The 18,966-nt window shown below is 38.6% G+C and overlaps 1 protein-coding gene across 1 annotated transcript in view; it reads left to right on the forward strand.

The window, feature by feature from the left end:
* The window catches only part of LOC114038536 (sodium-coupled monocarboxylate transporter 1-like), a 38,347-nt gene extending 30,411 nt beyond the window's left edge, over positions 1-7,936 (forward strand). Inside the window, exons 12-15 of the mRNA XM_027855832.1 lie at positions 312-523; positions 1,074-1,177; positions 5,124-5,203; positions 7,733-7,936. Of these exons, the coding sequence (XP_027711633.1) occupies positions 312-523; positions 1,074-1,177; positions 5,124-5,203; positions 7,733-7,852 (516 nt within the window). The 3' untranslated portion in view covers positions 7,853-7,936. The remainder of the gene's footprint in view (positions 1-311; positions 524-1,073; positions 1,178-5,123; positions 5,204-7,732) is intronic.
* The last annotated feature ends 11,030 nt before the right edge of the window (positions 7,937-18,966 follow it).

Below are 18,966 nucleotides of genomic sequence, written 5' to 3' on the forward strand. Positions count from 1 at the left end.
GGAACAGCTATTTTGTGAGAAAGGTTCCTTTTTTTGTGATCAATATCCCACTCATTTCTTTTCCTTTCCAAAGAGAACTATTTTTTGATGTGAGATGCACAAATTTAGAGACATCTACACTCCAAATATCATTATGGATTATTAGTGTCTGACCTGTGGTAGAGATTTCCAAGCTCATGTTGGTCTGATCAGCCACAGTTGGACACGTTGTACCTTGACCCCAACATAGTGATGTCATTTTGGTCCTTTTTGAGAATGAAGAACAACAACCAACCAATTTCTTGACTCTCAAAAGTACTTCTGTTTTGCAGGGAGCATTTATAGGCCTCACTGCTGGATTTGTCATTTCCCTTTGGATTGGAATTGGAGCTCAGCTCTATCCCCCCCTTCCGGAGAGGACTTTACCCTTGAGCCTCACTACCGATGGCTGTAACATGACTGACTTCCACCACCAGGGGAATTGGACCACAACCACAGAAACGACATTTTCTACAAGTACTTTGCAAGTTAATAGTACTGAAAGGTATTGAAATACGTTTTACAATGTTATTGAAAAAAATCCAACAAATACACAAGGTACAGGAGGAAGAGAGAAGACTTCTGAGAAACTTGTAGGATTTTGAGTCAGAAGTCTTAGGTTTAAATCTCTGCTCCGCCATTCACTAACTATGTAATGTTGGATAAATCACGTAAGGCCTCTAGGTTTCATCCTGTAAAATGAAAGGACCAGACTCAGTAATGTCGAAGGGCCCGTGTACATCTAAATCTATAATCCTGTAACATATGCTTTAGACTGATGATGCTTAAATACTTTAATGGATTTGGCATCCTTTCTACATTGGAATTCTCTACAACATTGCAGATCTCTGCCTTCTTGTCCTGTTAACTTTTGTCTATGTTGACCAATCAGTTTTACCCCGGGGCATGCCCCTGAAAGCGTAGATAGAGTTCTTTCTCTCAGTCTCTTAAGATTTCATGGATTCCATGGGAATACTTGGACTGTCCATTGCTTGTGCCTCACTCTGCCATGGGACTCACAGACAAATAACAAAGCTCCTTTTTTTCCCTTCTAGAACTCCCCTAATGGATAATTGGTATTCCTTATCATATATGCACTTCAGTACCATTGGGACTTTGGTCACTGTATTTGTGGGAATCATCATTAGTCTCCTAACAGGTACCTGTTTCTAATTACTGTTCATTTGAGGTAATATTTACATGGCAATTTATAGTCATTTGTATTAATTATTTTTACTACAGTTTTGTTGGCAGAACATATGAATTATTTTCTCCAATGAGATAAAATATTTATTTAGTGCTGACTACATGCCAGATACTATGCCGAGCAACAGGTATACAAATACAAGCAAGTGTGACAGTCCCTGACCTAAAATATAAGAAGCTTACATTTCAGAGGCATGAACCGAATTAATTAATAAAAGTAGGAGCTATTTAAAAAAGAAAACAAAATAGATAAAGCCCTAGCTAATTCTGTTTTTTAAGAACAGGAAAACCAAATTACCAGTATCAAAAATGAAAAAAAAAAGAAGAAATAAAGGTTATTCTGAGAAACTATTTTGACAACTATACACCAAAAAAAAACCAACCCAAAATTTTGATGAGTTAAGTGAAACGAATGTCTACTTAAAAAGTGAAAAATACTCAGATTAATAGAATAAGAAATAGAGAATTTGAGCAATCCACTATAAGAAAAACAAATTGAGTAAGCCATAAATGAATTCCCAAATGGGGGAAAACCATGGGATTAGATGGATTTATAAGTAAATGCTAACCAACACTAAAAGAACAATTAATTTCAATATTGAACAGTTTGTACGGAAAAGAGATCTATTAAATTTCTTCTATAATGCAAATATGGTCTTGATATCTAAACCAGGGAGAGTCAAAACAGAGAAAGACAGCCAAAGATCAATATCCCGAATGATATTGATGCAGAATTTTCAAATAAAATATTAGCAAAGGAGCTACACTGACATATCACAGAAATCACACATTATGACTAGGTTGGGTTTATACCTAGAATGCTGGGCTGGTTCAATGATAGGAAAACTATGAACATAATTGACAACATTCTAATGGGATGAGACAACACAGAAAGAGGAGGTGGAAAGGCGGGGTAGGGAAGAATTGGGCAAGACTGCTGTGGAGGAGTAGGAAAACAAGTCCAGAGAGTGGAATTAGGAGTATAGTGGAGCATTGCTGGCTCCTCTCTTGAGCTAGGGGTCTGGGCAGTCAATCGTCAATCAGGAGAGTGGATCTAAGGGTGCATGTTTCTCCAGGATAACAAGTGGGCTTCTGAGTAACAGGAAAAGAAATCCAAATCATGGAGTTGGGAGATTTATAAATGGAGAACCTAAGAAAAGACAATTCAATAACAAGCATTTATTGAGCACTTACCCTGTAGGAAGCATCGAGATTGTTACCAGGAAGACTTAGATAAAAATTAAACAGCCCTGCCCTCAAGAAGCTTATGGTCTACTTGGGCAAAAAACATGTGCACATAGATGTACATATGAAGGAAACACAAGGTAACTTTGGTAGTGCTAATAATTGGGAGGCTCATTGTAAAAGCATATTTTTCAATTCATTAACCAGTTTTTAAAGAGCCTACTATGTGACAGGGGCTGGGGATACAAACATATGGAGAAGACAGTCCTGACTCAAATGAACTTACATTCTCCTGGCCTGGGAGGCCAAGCCATTTGAGCCAATCATGGAAGTGAGCTAAAGGTTCCAAAAGGCAGAGATAAGACAGGGGAGCCTACTGGCATGGGGGACAATAAGTGCCTCACCAAATCGACATTCTCTGATCACTTCAATCTTATTTTTTTTAATTAAATAGCATGATTTACCATGCCATGATCTAATTGGATGATAAAGAAAACCATGAATAAATGGCCAAAATTTTTTCTATTACATTTTTTTCTTCGTATAGACAACTTTGATTTTTGAGGGACAGGAATGAGCTCTGGGACTGGGATTTCTTCCATGTAGGGGCCTTCCTATTTGGAAACTCCCTCTACCAACGAACATCAGTAACTCAAATAGCTTATGGTCTCAGAGAGTGGCCTGAGGGTACCAAGAAGTGCTGGTTTTGTTATCTGCCTTGCAGCCCTTAGAACCTTTCTATCTGCCCCATAGCTGCCCCCCCCCCCCATTAGAGTGTGATCTCTTTGAGAGAAGAGACTGTCTTCTTGTTCTATTTGTATTGTTAGCATGTGGGATAGTACTTCTCCCATAGTGCTCAATAAATGCTTTTTTTTTTTTTTAGGTAATTGGGGTTAAGTGACTTGCCCAGGGTCACCACAGTGTCTGGGGCCGGATCTGAACTTGGGTCCTCCTGATTCCAGGGCTGGTGCTCCATCTACTGGGCCACCTAGCTGCACCATAAATGCTTTTTCATTCAGTCATTTCTTACTCTATTCACTCCTCTATATTGCCATTCAGACAAGCATCCTACTTATCTGTTTCCTGCTAGATTACATATTTACAGGATGAAAACAGGGCATTCCAATGAGATTTGATGTTTGCTACTAGTTATGGCAGAGTACAATGATCCCTTTGATTCATTTCCAGAATGTCACCAAATGTAAGAATACAAATTAGCTTTCAAAGTATTTGAATTTGGGTTTCTGTTGGCTGGTTGCCTGTAATGCCCTTTTGTAACAGTCTAAGTAATTTTTCTTCTTTTCCCATTTTTGCAACAGCAACAAGAACCATCCTATAACATTTAATCTAAATATAGTCTCCATAGCAATGTCTATGGAGTCTCCTTTTCATACCCCAATATAGGAAATAGATCTTAAAGGAGTAGCCTTCAGATTTATGGAGGTGAGAACTTTCTTCTTCCTGGCTTTAAAAATTCCAGTTGAGGAGTGGAATCCTGAAGCATTGCTTCTCTTTAATGCCAGTGGAATTAATCAGAATATAAATAAACCACCAGAACCTAAGGTTTCACCTTTAAGTTTTTGGGCTTCCAGATTATCAATGTGTTTTTAGAATGAATAGAGAAAATTTAACTCATGTTTTCATTGAGTAGGTAACTCCAGAGAAGATAGCTGGGGCTATTTTGGGTTGTCCAATGGAAAAGGGATCAGTTTTATCTACTTGGTCCCAGAGGGCAGAAAACAGGGAAGGAGACCTTGGCTTTCATATAAGTAAACTTTCTGAAAAGTAAAATCACTCAAAAATGGGATGCCTTATAAGGTTCCCTGAAATGGAAGGTATTCAAACTTCTAGTTTTGATGAACATTTCAGTGCAATTTAAGGAATACTAGAACATGAGGATGTACAGAAAGATGGATACAGAAGATAAATCTGACAGCCCAAACTTCAAGAAACTGATGACCTATAGTAATAGGCAAAATAAGACATGTACACAAATAAATGTAATACAATTTAGAATATGGTAACTCTAAGGGAGAAGTCCAAAGCATCAGGAGAAATTTGAGGAGGGAGAAGTGATTTGCTGGGAATATTACAGAGGACTCATACTTCATGTAAAGGTTGGATTAGGTGACTTCTGAGGTCTTTTCCAACTCTGTGATTCTGTGATGCTAGCTGATCTTGTCTATTTTACCGACTTAAATTTTTTCTTATTCTGTCCTAATCTTTTTGAGCCTTGGTGTCTCTGAGACAAGTGTAAAAAAGTAACCAGTAAAAACAACAGTTATGAAAATGTCAACAAAAAAAAAAGAAAAAGAAAAGAAGAACCAGTTACAAAGTATTCTTGCTGGGCAAATTACGTTCACTGATGTGGTGTTTTTAACTTCTATGAGGGCAAATAATTTGGAAGCATGCACCCAAAGACAAAGTATTCACAAGGACTTCAGAGGGTTCTAACTATCCCATGAGTTTAGGGAAATAAAGTCATTAAGTTACCCTAGAACTTTAGGCAACACTGTTGTGAAGTGCCTGTGCTCTCTCTAGTATTTAGAAAGGCATGCCATGTGTCCCAGCATCCACATTAAAAGCTGCAAAACCACTAGATTTAATTAAGAGTTACAGATTTACTTTTGGATTAGAAAGTCAAAATTGTCTTTGTTTCACAGACTAACTGCAATTATGTTTTCTAAAATGCAAACAACGTCTATGTTTTTCAGGAGGAAGAAAGCAGAGTTTAGATGATAGATTCCTACTAACCAAAGAAGATTTTTTATCCAACTTTGACTTTTTCAAGAGGGTATGTTGCCTTTCATTTTTGTTACACAGATACCTGCGTTTTATGGTAATCATGTCATAGTTTTTTTCCCCCTGGAAATATGGGGAAAAGAAACGATTACTGATCTTCTGATATTTCCATCAAAGTTTCATTCTAATGAAGTGAAGGTGACCCTCAGAGGTTAAAGACAATGCCAGCGGGATGGGAGCTCAGGCAAATTCTATTAATAATGGAACGCTTGGTGCCTAGAGTCCAAGTACCAGTTTAGCCAAGTTTATTTCATCATTAGAAAGTTGGCCATAGGGGCAACTAGGTGGTGAAGTGGATAGAACACTGACCCTGAAATCAGGAGGGCCCGAGTTCAAATCCGGCCTCAGACCAAACACTTGACACTTACTAGCTGTGTGACCCTGGGCAAGTCACTTAATCCCAATTGCCAAAAAAAAAAAAAAAGTTGGCCATCAGATGATTTTTTTCAATCAGAATGACTTATGAAATCATATATTAAGCGCGTGGAAACACATGGTATATCATAGTAAAGAGAACCACCTTTGGAGACAGGAAGACATGGACTTATGATGTATGCTGGGCGTGTGACCCTAGCGAAGTCTTTTACCCTCTCAGTGGCCCAGGCAGGTCTCTAAAACTATTATTGCAGAGCAGCTGAAGATCTGAATTGGTAGAAGGAGTTTCTTCAATAAGAATCCCTCGCACCAATAAAAGCACAAGTTTGGACCTCTCTCCCCAATAAATTAAGGGGTGGCCAAATTATATGTAGAGGGAATATCTCTTCATGAAATAACTTGTGATATTTAATGATACGTCTGTTCTGCATTATTCCGTTATTAGAATAGGAAATGAATTTAAGGAACTTCTAAAAGAAGTAGAGCATCTAATGTGGAAATATGTTTAGTATGATTGTATGTGTATAACCTCTACCAGATTGCCTGCCATCTTGGGGAGAGGTAAGGGGAGGGAGGGAGAAAAAAGTTTGGAATTCAAAATCTTATAAAAGTGAAGGTTTGGGGCAGCTAGGTGGCACAGTGGATAGAGCACCAGCCCTGGAGTCAGGGTGACCTGAGTTCAAATGTGACCTCAGACACTTGACACTAGCTGTGTGACCCTGGGCAAGTCACTTAACCCCAGTTGCCTCAGCAAAAAAACCCCAAAAAAGGTACAAAAAATGAATGTTGAAAACTTTCTTTACATGTAATTGGAAACATTTTTTAAAATACTATAAAAAAGGAAGTGGAACATCTTAATATGAAATTGTGTGTATATGCAGCTTCCTTTCCTCTTCCTCCTACCATTCTCCCCTTAGACTCCACCCTCAGGACCTTATCATGCTAGGGAGGGAATCTAGAATTCTCAGACTATAACAATGGTGTGCAAACTCTGTCCATTTAAGACTTTGAATTAATTAACTAATTAAAATGAGTTAATTTAAATAGTTGCTTAGTTAGTCCCCCCCCCCACAAGTAACTATCTGATTTCACAATTTAAATTGTCCCTCTGGAATGACTTTGAGTATGTTTTGCTGTCAGATTTTCTTTTTCTGTCATCCAAGGCCAGCCTTGTTACATTCAAAGAGATGCTTCACCAGAAGGGTGAACGTGATTTTTTGTGGTCATAGCCCTTCACAGAGACCACATATTAAAGTGCATAAAGGCAGAGATGTGCTAGAGACAGTTCCTTCTGGTTTAAATTTTCAATGTAAGAACTTATCCCTTGGAAATTCACAGGCACTACAAATTGGGGTTTTATTTCTTGCTGATTATCTTAAGAAAGTGTTGCAGAAATCAAAACAACTCTGAGGTACCACATCACCCCTATCAGATTGGCCAACATGACTAAACAGGAAAATGATAAATGTTGGGGAAGATGTGGGAAAATTGGAACATTGATGCATTATTGGGAGAGTTGTGAACTGATTCAACCATTTTGGAGAGCAATTTGGAACTATACCCAAAGGGCATAGTTTGACCCAACAATAGCACTTCAAGGGCTATGTCCCAAAGAGAACATAAAAATGAGAAAAGGACCCACATAATCACAAATATTTATAGCAGCTCTTTCTGTGGTGGCAAAGAATTGGAAATTGAGGGGATGCCCATCAATTGGAGAATGGCTGAACAGGTTGTGGTATATGAATGTAATGGTTCTAATTTTTCTTTATAACATGACTAATGTGAAAATATGTTTAATAGGAGTGTATATGTAGTGCCTATATCAGATTGCACACCATCTTGGGAAGGGAGGAGGTGATGGAGGGGGAGAAAATTTGAAACTCAAAAGCTTATGGAAGTGAATGTTGAAAACTAAAAATAAATTAATTTTTAAAAAAGTGTTGCAGAAAGTGTTAATAATGCAGATTAAACTTAAAAGCTTGCATTGGTACTTTTAAATTTTTTTGGAGAGCAGGTTGTTAAACATTTACTAGCATACCACTCCATATAGAAGTTGCAATCTGCACTAGAGAATGGAATACCTACACAGATGAAAACCAACAATCTTTGTAATATTGATGTAATCATTTAACTTTTCTTTTAGGAGAAACTAATCTTAAACCCTCAATCTTACACAAAGGAAGATGGTGGAATTGATAACCCTACCTTCAGCTACACTGAAATGTACTCCACTGCTGAGAGTAGAAAAATCAGCGGGCCTTGATGATGTAGGATGAACTTGAATGTTGGTTTTTTTTGAATACTTTTCTAAAATTATTGAATTGTATTTAGATTTTGCTTTAAAATACACGTGGTGTTTGCACATGCTTTTTGCTTGCTCGTTTTTGTTTTTTTCCTTTCATTTGCTCTGACTTTTAGTTGTGTTGTTGAGTTGAGTTGTGTTTTTGAGATTTTGATCAGGCCTTCCCTTGTACCTGCCTCTGTTGTATTATTGGTCCTTCCAGACCAAACTCCCTTGGTCCTAATGCTGACCCCCCCCCCCAATTCTCCCATGATAAAGAAGGGGCCAAGTCCCCAGTAGTTTGGGATTTGCTAAATCCAGAACATACCTACCATCCAAAGTGGATCGCCTTCCAGAGATCCTCCTACCTCTTCCTCCTACCATTCTTCCCTTAGACTCCACCCTCAGGACCTTATCATGCTAGGGAGGGAATCTAGAATTCTCAGACTATAACAATGGTGTACAAACTCTGTCCATTTAAGACTTTGAATTAATTAACTAATTAAAATGAGTTAATTTAAATTCTCAGTTTGAGAATTTAATTATTTTGCAAAAATATCATCTTTTTTTTCTGAATTGTGTCAAAGATGAATAGTTGCTAAGTTAGTCCCCCCCCCCCCACAAGTAACTATTTGATTTCATTCATCTACCTTGCTCTATTTTTATTCTTAAAAGTCTTGAGCTGGATACATCTTAACATGGCAGTGCAACACAATGTAACTTCAATATTGAGGTGGCAGAAAACAAATCAGAAATTGTCTTATATAAACACTTTTTAAAGATATCTAACTAGGAATCAGCGAGGTGGTGCAGTGGATAGAGCACTGGCCCCGGAGTCAGGAGGACCCAAGTTCAGATCAGATCATTCTACTATATCTAATCAACTGAAGTCCTTGAAAGTCTAATTTACAGTCATTTAAATTTGGAACATTTTCTAATGCTCTGAACCAATGGCCTCAAATTCAAATTTAAATTTAAATTCAAATAGAAAAAGGGGCCACTAATCCATACATAAGGATTCCTGCTGGCCACATATTAACTTAGTTTTAAAATGTAATATTATCTATGTTTTATTGTATTTTTATTTATTTGTAAAACATTTTAATCTGGTTCCCTGAGAGTGTTGTGTGGTCCATGTAGCCGATTGGCTGAATGTTGGTCACCTTTGCTCTAAACAATTAGGAAGGATTTTTTTTCTCTTCAATTTTTTCTCATTGAAAAATTACTCATTTAGTTTAAGAGTTTAGTTACTTTGCAAGAACATCAACATTTTTCTGAATAGCGTCAGAGCTGAGTAGTTGTACATTTAGGCGCCCCCCTCGCCCCGAGTAAGGATCTCATGGCAAAATTTTATTGCAAAATATTTTTTTCTATAAGAGCTGCAAAAGGTATGAGTTGAGAAGGGAGTAGAGTTATCATATTATTTGAAATTAGATAACTACATATTTGAGAGCTAGTGTGGTTTAGTGGAGAGAGAGAGCTGGCCTCAGACTCAGAGAGAGAGGCGATCTTGTCCAGCTTCTGACGCAAACTGACCAGGCTCAATTTCCTGATCTGTGTGTCCAATGAGGGAGCTGGACAACATTGCCCCTAAATTTCCTTCCAGTTCTAGAAACGTGTGACCCTGGGCACATCACTTCATCTCTCAATGCCCCACGCATTGCAGAGTGATGTTGATCTTCATTAATTAAGAAGTTTCTTCACTAGGAATTCTCTGTATCAGTGAAATCCCAAGTCTGGTTCCCCCCTTCCCAGATCATCTCCCCATCCAAATTCAACCAATTTATTTAGATGCCTTTATTTTTTAATTTGTTTTTTGGTGAGGCAATTGGGGTTAGGCATTTGGGGTGAGGCAATTGCCCAGAGTCACACAGCTAGTGAGTATTATGTGTCTGAGATCAGATTTGAACTTGGGTCCTCCTGACTCCAGGGCCAGTGCTCTATCCACTGCGCCACCTCGCTGACTCCTAGTTAGATACCTTTAAAAAGTGTTTGTATAAGACAATTTCTGATTTGTTTTCTGCCACCTCAATATGTAAGTTACATTGTGTTGCACTGCCATGTTAAGATGTATCCAGCTCAAGACTTTTAAGAATAAAAATAGAGCAAGGTAGATGATTTTACATTAAGAATACACATACTAATTCATTTAATAAGCATTTATTCAGGACCTATGTGCTAGGCACTGTACAAGCAATGCAAGGAAAAAAAAATAATCCAAAGAAGGCTTGATGTTCTTTTGGAATATGCAACATATGCCTATATGCATATGTAGGATACAACATAATTTAATAATAGGCACGTGCATCCAGTCACTCAGTAATTCTTTCTTTCTTTCTTTTTTTGGAGGTAATGAGTATTAAATGACTTGCTCATGGTCACCCATCTAGTATGTATCTGAAGCCAGAGTAAAATGCAGGTCCTCTTGACTACAGGGCTAGTGATCTATCCACTGTAGTGCCTAGCTGCCCCTGACTTGGGTAATTCTTAAAATCTATCATAGTGTGGTGTGATTTGAGAGTGAGAAGGCCTTCCTTAGTTCTAATTATGGCTCTGCCTGTTAATGTTGGTGTGATCCTTGAAAATTCATGGAACTATGTACTCTTAGCTCCAAGTTTTCTCATTTGTAAAATGGAGATACAGCATTATACTAATTATTTTACAAGGCTGTTTTCAGGAGTATATTTTCTTTGAAATCCAGAAAACACTATAGAAATGTAAGCCATTATTATTATTATTATTACTAGTGAACAAAATTTCATCATCAATCTCTTAACAATTTTTGAAATAAATTGGGTGGTGAAATTTTACATTTTTTAAACAAATCATTTGATTGAAATCGTCCCAAGATATTTACCTGGTCAATAAATATGACCACAGTGCCATTTATTTCATAACTTTGCATGTTCAAATGCATACTTGTACCATATATCTAAGTATGATCCAGTTTTGACATAGAAATTAACCATATTTATCCTTCCTCTTTTTATTTGAACTGAGTGTAAAGTGATTATGAAATATACACATCATAGAAGTGTTAAAGCTATAATTCTTGCCTACACAATTCTAATCAAGGAAAAGAAGATTCCATGATGATGATGATAAGTAACTATATAGTTCTTAATGGTTTGCAAAGCAGTTAACGTATATTTATGTATATTATGCCATTCAATCCTGTGAGGCAGGGATTGATGATACCCTTCTTTTACAGATGATAAAACTGGGGTTGAGAGGTTAAGTGAGTTGTCCAGGGTCACACTCTTTTCACTAGCTCAGAGAAGAGTCTACTCCTGGAAATGGAAGTGAGTTAAACATAAACCCTAACAAAAGCAGAACTTGTGAATGCAACCCTTTTCTTTTTTAATTTTGGTATCTCGTGGACAAAACCAAATTGAAAACTATATCCATTTTAGTCATGTAATCGCTAGATTAGTGATATCTAAATGTTATAGGACATTTAGATGATGTTGAAAGCACTGAAAATTTTCTGTAACTGAGTTTGATCTAAGCATGGTTTCAAGTATTTAATACCTATTCTTCTGTTTAAGGCAGGAAAACCATCTAGAAGAATGAATGAGCTATCAAAAAACCAGGGTGTGAGTCTAAGTTCTTCTAGGTTCATAATGGACCTGGGGACTGCAAGACTTGGGTTAGGATCCCGATTTCCAAACTTACTAGTTGTGTAGGCATGACCAAGTCTCTGAGCTTTAATTTCCTTATGTGAAAAATGGGAGGAATAATGATGGCATCTTCCTTGCATTCATACATAATAAGAAATAAAGTGCTATAAATAAAGGTCTTCTTTTCCTATAATGTCTGATTTTGGTGTAGTTATTTAACTGCTAATGAAAAATACTTAACACTTGACTACCTCTCAAGATTAATGTGAGTCCAAATCAAAGAACACATCATGTCTTACCTCTTTGGTGATAGGATACTGTATAAAATTATATGCAGTTATCCCAAGAATACAGTGTCCCAAAAGTCATAGTGCCATTGTAAGCTCTCATAGCATTGAGAAACCTGATATTTTAAATTCCCAATATAATTGAGAAGGTAAATCCAACTGGGGCAGGTTGTATGAAGGTCCTTTTGTTTATCAGCTCCAATTTATCCTGTATATAGCTTGTTTGTACATACCTGTTTTCATGTTGTCTGTCCCATTAGATTCTGAGCTCTTTGAGAACAGGGCCTGTAAATTGAGGGAGTTAGGATAATCTCTAATCCATCGTCTGGTTGGTTGGTTGGTTATTGTCCTTCATTCTCAGAGAGGACCAAAATGATAACACTATGTTAAGAGTCAAATTACAGAGTATCCAACTGGCTGATCAGACCAATACGTGCTTGGAATGCTCTACCACAGGTGGGGCCCAAATAGTCCATGGGAACATTTGGGGTGGATTCTCTAAATTTGCACATCTCACGTTTCTTTTGAGCTACTTGAATTCTGCTTTACTCATAGAGCACGGCACCTTCTTTGAGGGCATGCCATGCCAGTGATCCTGTGCCAGTGTCTCCCATGTCATGCAATCAATTCTAAAGTTTTTCAGAGAGACCTTGAGAGTGTCATTGTATCACATGTTCTGACTACCATGTGAGCACTTGCCTTGTGAGAGCTCTCTGTAAAACAGTCTTTTAGGCAAGTGTACCTTTGGCATTCAAACAACATGGCCAGTCCATCAGAATTGTACTCTCTACGGTAGAGTTTGAATGCTTGGCAGTTTAGTTCAAGAAAGATCCAGTACCTTATCCTGCTGGCACAGGGCTGGTATACAGTCTATTCTCTACTAAGCTGCCAAAGTGATCTTCCTGAAGTGGTCTGACCATGTCACCCCCTTATTCAATAAATTCCAGGGCTCCCTATCACCTCCAGGATCAAATATAATATCTTCTGTTTGGCATTCGAAGCCCTTCGTAACTCGGCCCCTTTCTACCTTTCCAGTCTTCTTCTATCTTACATACTCTGCACATATTCTATAATCCAGTGACATTAATGGGAATGATAATGCATTCTTGCTATTCCTCGAACAAGATAACTCCACTCCTGACTGAGCATTTACGTTGACTTTTCCCTATAGCTACAATTATCTTCCTTCTCATCACCCCTTCCTGGCTTCCCTGACTTTCTTCAAGTCCTAGCTAAATCCCATCCTCTGCAAAAAAATCTTTCCCAGTTCTCCTCGATGCCAGTGCTTTCTTTTGGTTGATTGTCTCCAATTTATCTGGTATATAACTTGATTGTACATAGCTGTCTGTGCATCGTCTCCTCCATTAGACTGTGAGCGCCCTGAGAGCATCAATGGTCTCTGCCTTTCTCTGTATCCCTAGAGCTTTGTACAGTGTGTGTACAGTGCCTGCTTAATAAATGCTTGTTGACTGACTGATTCATGCCAGAGAAAAGATAGGAATATTTACTCTGTTAATTCCCAAATGGGGTTACATGTAGGACATGACTGAAATGACTCAACAACAAAAACTTTATCATTAATCTAATATCTTAGCATTTCTAGCCGACAGAGATATCCAAGTTGGTATAGGTCCTCCCCCTTATACTCCAATATGTCTTTCTTCTCCAAGATGATTTGAGGTTACATTTATAAGAATCTTTTTTTTTCTTTTTTGCTGGGGCAATTGGGGTTAAGTGACTTGCCCAGGGTCACACAGCTAGTAAGTGTCGTGTGTCTGAGGCCAGATTTGAACTCAGGTCCTCCTGACCCTAAGGCCGGTGCTCTATCCACTGTGACACCTAGCTGCCCCATATTTATAAGAATCTTGAAGAGGAAAAATCACAATATGTCAAAAAATACAGTTTGAGTTAATATTAAAAAATAGTCAATTTGGAGTTCCTTCCCTCAAGCATTGAAAAGCCTTCCACCTCCACCCCCATATCAAGATCTTAATCTTGAATGCAAAAGAGGACATCACCCTTAGGTAAGTCCTGATGCCAATCACTTCAGGTGTGGGGAGTTTATGATTTTATCTGTACATAATCTGAGTTTGATTTGAGTTTGGTTATGGATGTTAATCCACTTTCCTAAGAAAGGCCTTCTGTTCTTGGCCTTCTATACATTTTCAATCAGGGAAAAGTCTGGAAAGGGTTTTTAGATTGGAGAAATAGTCATTTCTTAACTTTTTCAGTTGAAGGAGATTATGAATATTTTTCCAAACAGACACTATGCTGATAAACTTGTTGATATTAATGCTAACTTGAGAAGTAACTGCAACCTGCTTTATTTTTTATTTTTTGGAGAGGCAATGGGGTGAAGTGACTTGCCCAGGGTCACACAACTAGTAAGTGTCAAGTGTCTGAGATCGGATTTGAACTCGGGTCTTCCTGAAACCAGGGCTGGTGCTCTATCCACTGCGCCGCCTAGCTGCCCTTGCAACCTGCTTGAAGTCCTATGCAGTGAAATTTGATGTGGGAAGTGAAACCAGTTGGGACAATAAATTTTGATTTGATCTCAGGTTTTATTCAGGTAGGAGAGTTTATGCTGCCCTGTCAAGAAACTACTGCGCAGGGAAAGACATTGAGAACTGCCCACTAGGGACCACAAATCTGTTGGAGTACTTCATTCCCACTTGCAGAAGGGAACGCTGAAGCAAGTAGATGTAAAAGGTACTACTCCAAAGTCAGTGACCCCCATGCCTCATCCTCTTCTCTGCAAGGGGGAATGAAGTACTCCAATGGGTTTGTGGTTCCGTTAAATGTAGTTAATTCTTCCAATGTTTCAGACCACAATCCATCCATATGTCTTGTTCAAGTCCTTCCATAACTTCTCTATAGGTAGTCCACTCAACACGTATATATGTAGGGGAAGGGAGTACTTTTTTTTTTTTTGGCATTTTCTTGACATGGTGAAGACACCAAGGAAGACTCAAAGTCCATTTAGAGGAGAAATCTCTAGACCTTTTTGATCACACACCCTCATCAGTAAAAAACATTTTTAAGCATATGCTCATGTATGTATACTTATTTAGACATGACATGCATGTGCTATTGTACTCATATACATTATAAAAATATACAAAATATAAATTAAAACAGGGATAAAGCTGGAACAAATATTTAAATTTTTTTTATTAAACAGTCCAAGAAACCTTTTTACTCTCAGTATACAACATAATCATTAATAATATTTGTAGTGAGGACAATGTGAATCAATATTCATCTTTACTTCCTCCCCTGCCTCTCAATCAAGGTTTAACAGAGATTTGAAGGTCTGAATCCATGTGTGGTTTATTCTGATATTTGGTTTTAATTGCTGCCCAAACTAAAAAGATACCTCACAAAGATACAGTAATCCAAACGGGAAAAAAGGGAAAAATGCATCGTTGGCTGTGCTTACTGAAGCACAGCAGTAAATTTTCAATTTCATCCATCCATTGTGCAAAGGTTTTCGACAAAGTTCTGTCTTCCCTTATGACACTTGTTCTTGCAAACAATTGGAAGGTATTGCATTTTTAGCTGTACAGCTGTGAGAAATAAACTTTGAACTATCTGCCTGCTAATCAGAGTGTGGTCACTCAGCCTGGAGTCAGGAAGATCTGAGTTTGGATCTGTCTCCGATCCTTACTAGCTGTGTGACCCTGAGCAAGAAACTTAACCTCTGTCTACTTCACTTTCCTCAGCTAAAAATAAGGATAACTCACAGGGTTGTTGTGAGGATCAAATGAGAATTGTTTAGTGCTTAGCACAGTGCCGGGCTCATAGTAGGTGGTTAATAAATGCTTATTCCCTCCCCCTTCCCTTTTCTCTTCTGATTTGTGCCCAGGCAATACAAACCAAGTGTGAGCACCAGTGTCAATTCATATATTAATAATTAATAAAGCTTACTTATAAACAAGAAAAAATTCAACTTATAATGCTTTCTCTTCCACTCCACTTAGTAAACCACTACATTAGAGTACTAATAAATATCTCACAGGATTCTTTTACAGAATAGCTAACATATATAACTTGACAGCACTGAAAACATGAAGGACCAAAAAATTCTAGATGAAATGAAAAACGAAGGTCTTGGAACCATTACATCATGAGAATGTAAGCTTCTTGACATAAGGGAATGTTTTATTCTTGGAATTGTATCCTCAGTGCCATTTACTGTGCCTGGTAGAAACTACAAGTAAATGCTTGTTGATTAGGACATTTATCTTCTCAGAAGCCGCAACCTAGAAGCAAATTTGGATGAAGGAAAGCATGCGATACTACTAAGGAAACACTGATAGAATTTGCTTTTATGTCTGAAAATCAGCACATAGCTCCACAGGTAATGAATGAATTACCATTTTATGAAACAGATTGCATAGTGGAGGAAACTCTTGGAGCTGTGTTATATGATGATCTGAGGCATTTCTGCTGTCACAGAACTATTAGCATCACGAAATACTATTAAAGGAATCTGCATTTGCCTATTAAGTTATTAACTGTGTCTTTAAACATGTTAAGATGTAGTCAATCATCCAACATGAAGAAATATGTGGGTGTTTTGTGTTATACTGTATTCCTGCTTATTTGATTTTCCCTGTTGTCTTGAATCATCTGCAGTTATCCATTTTTTTTAGCTTATAAATATCAACTGAATGGCATTTATTTCATTACCTACTCTCTAGAGACGCCTATGTTGAACACCTTAGTTACAAATAAAATAGTATAAATAGATCATTTAGTTGTGTAAGGACACAGAGGCTCCCAGACTCAGAGGCCACGGCTTTAAGGACTCCTTCCTCCATCTACCCTTTGTGTGGGAGGGGAGTTCAAGATGCCTCCTCAAATGCCCCCACCCTTAGTGTGGGATACCAGAGTTCAAGTATTTAGGTCACAGAGCGTCTGAGGGATTCCTCACTACCCATACAAAATCTATAGTACCCTGAAAGTTGAAGTGATGTGAAAGAAGGCAGAGAACGATGAATGTGGGGGAACCTCTCCGCAGAAAAGTGGAGTACTGTGAATTTAGGGGAAACATCTCCCCAGAAAAAATAACTGGGCCTGAGAATACTATAAATAGGGTAGGACAGAATGAGCTGGTGCTACTGGTACTCCTTTGAAGGAGACCTCTACCAGCTTGGATGATTAAATTAACTACAGAGAGAATTTTACCTTGTTAGAGTAGACTTGTGTGGGCAACTCCTAAGACAACAGAGAAGTCCTGTCTCTATTTCTCAACTTCCAATGGAAAAATGGCAGAGCAAGCTTGCCGGACAGGCTGACTGAACTTTTAACTTTGCCTCCTAAAGCCTCCCTAAGATTGTGTAAAACCCATATGTATACTTCTTCTTTTGTTCAGGGTTATTACTGTCTATCTAGCGACTTCCCATCAGCCAATGCTAATTAAACTGTTTATCTTCTAGCCTGGCCCCTGATTGATTGACCTCCAGCCAAATGGACTACAAGGAGGGAGGAATTACTCTTTAAGAGGGTCTTAGGACCTTTGGGTTGAGGAATTCCTCAACAGTGACTTGCCTGGGTTAAAGCCTTTCCAAGTCCTCTTTAATCTTAGCTTCTTCCCTCTGAGATGATCCTTAATTTATATCCTAGAGATCTTGTTTGTACAAGGCTGTTTGCATTAGACAGTGAGCCCCTTGAAAGCAGGGACTATGTGTTGCCTTTCTTTGTTTCCAATGTTTTGCACCATGCCAGCCATATAGTAGGCAACTAATAAATGACTTGAAAATGGAATTCAGGTCTTTCTAATTTTATTTTATTTTTCAATTAACAAACTTGTTTTTCTCTCCCTCTTACATTCCCTAATTGGGGAAAAAAACAATAAGAAAAACAAAATTCTTGTAATGAATATTTGAATAAAACAAAGTCCCACAAAATATCATCTTCCTGACTTTTGAGTCCATTACTTGTCTTTCATGTGGTTAGTGGCACAAGGTCCTCTGGACTCTCAGAGAATCATTGAACTGATCCAAAACTTAGGGTTTTCTAATTACTGTCTCCTCTATATACCACCTAACTGCCATAAAAAGTGATAGAGCTGGGTCTCCATCCAGGCTCTACATTCCATGGCTTCCCCTCCAAACCAGTCAATAGTTAGTTAATAAACATTTATTAAGTGTCTACTATGTGCCAGGTACTATACTAAACACTGGGAATACAAAGAGAGTAAAAACACAATCCCTGCCCTCAAGGAGCTCATATTATAATGGATGGACTTGGATCTAAAGGATAAAGTAGGGATTCTTAATTTTTTTTTTTTTTTTTTTTGGTGTGGCATGGAGACCTCTGACAGTCTGGTGAAGCCTCTGGATTCCTTCTGAATTATTTTAAACGGGTAAAACAAAATGCAAACGATTAATAATCATGACAGCACTTATACAGCACTTAGCTCTTTACTGTGTTATCTTATTCAGACCTTACAACAACCATCCTTAGAAGTATCTCTCTTTGGTTCTTACATTAACCCTGGGAAGGAGGGAGGGAAGGAAGGGAAGAAGAGAGGAAGGAAGGGAGGAAGAAATTATTAATGGTCTTCTTTGTGCCAGGCACTGGGCTCAGAGAAGGGGAAGGTCATTTAGCATTCATGAGCCTACTATGCCCTTTACAGTAATGAGGGGACACGGGTGCTTTTATCATCCCCAGCGGAGGGCGCTGGCACATACGGGATAAATTACATTATTTGCTCAGGGGCGCATAGCTAATAAACGCCGGAGGTAGGATTTGAACTCTCTACTTTCCTGCCTCCAAGTGCCGCGCTTACCATCCCACGCTACCAAGCATCCAGAATTGCCAAGGCAATCAGTTATGTTGAACTACAGTTGGCACAGCGCCTGGCCCCATTGTGAGTAAACACTTAATAAATAAACGCTTGTAGACGACTTGAATACGGTTGCCCACAAACTTTCTAAAAGGCAAGTTCAGGTGCTCCCGCCGCCCCAGCCGCGTGGGCAGCTCAGGCTCTGGTTCCCGCTTGGGGCAGAGGGGGCGGGGCAGCGCTGAGCGCGTGCGCGCCACCCGGCACGTGGGCAGCCCAACGACTTCGGGCGTGCGCAGGCGCAGTCAGGCATTCGCGCGGCACCTCGTGAGGGCGTCTTCCTCAAAGCCGGGGTGTCTGAGAAGCCTGGGCCGACCCGAGAGCCCACGAGCCGCCGCC

This window comes from Vombatus ursinus, unplaced genomic scaffold (genome assembly GCF_900497805.2).
Source record: "Vombatus ursinus unplaced genomic scaffold, bare-nosed wombat genome assembly UNPS02011334.1, whole genome shotgun sequence".
Lineage (NCBI taxonomy): Eukaryota > Metazoa > Chordata > Mammalia > Diprotodontia > Vombatidae > Vombatus > Vombatus ursinus.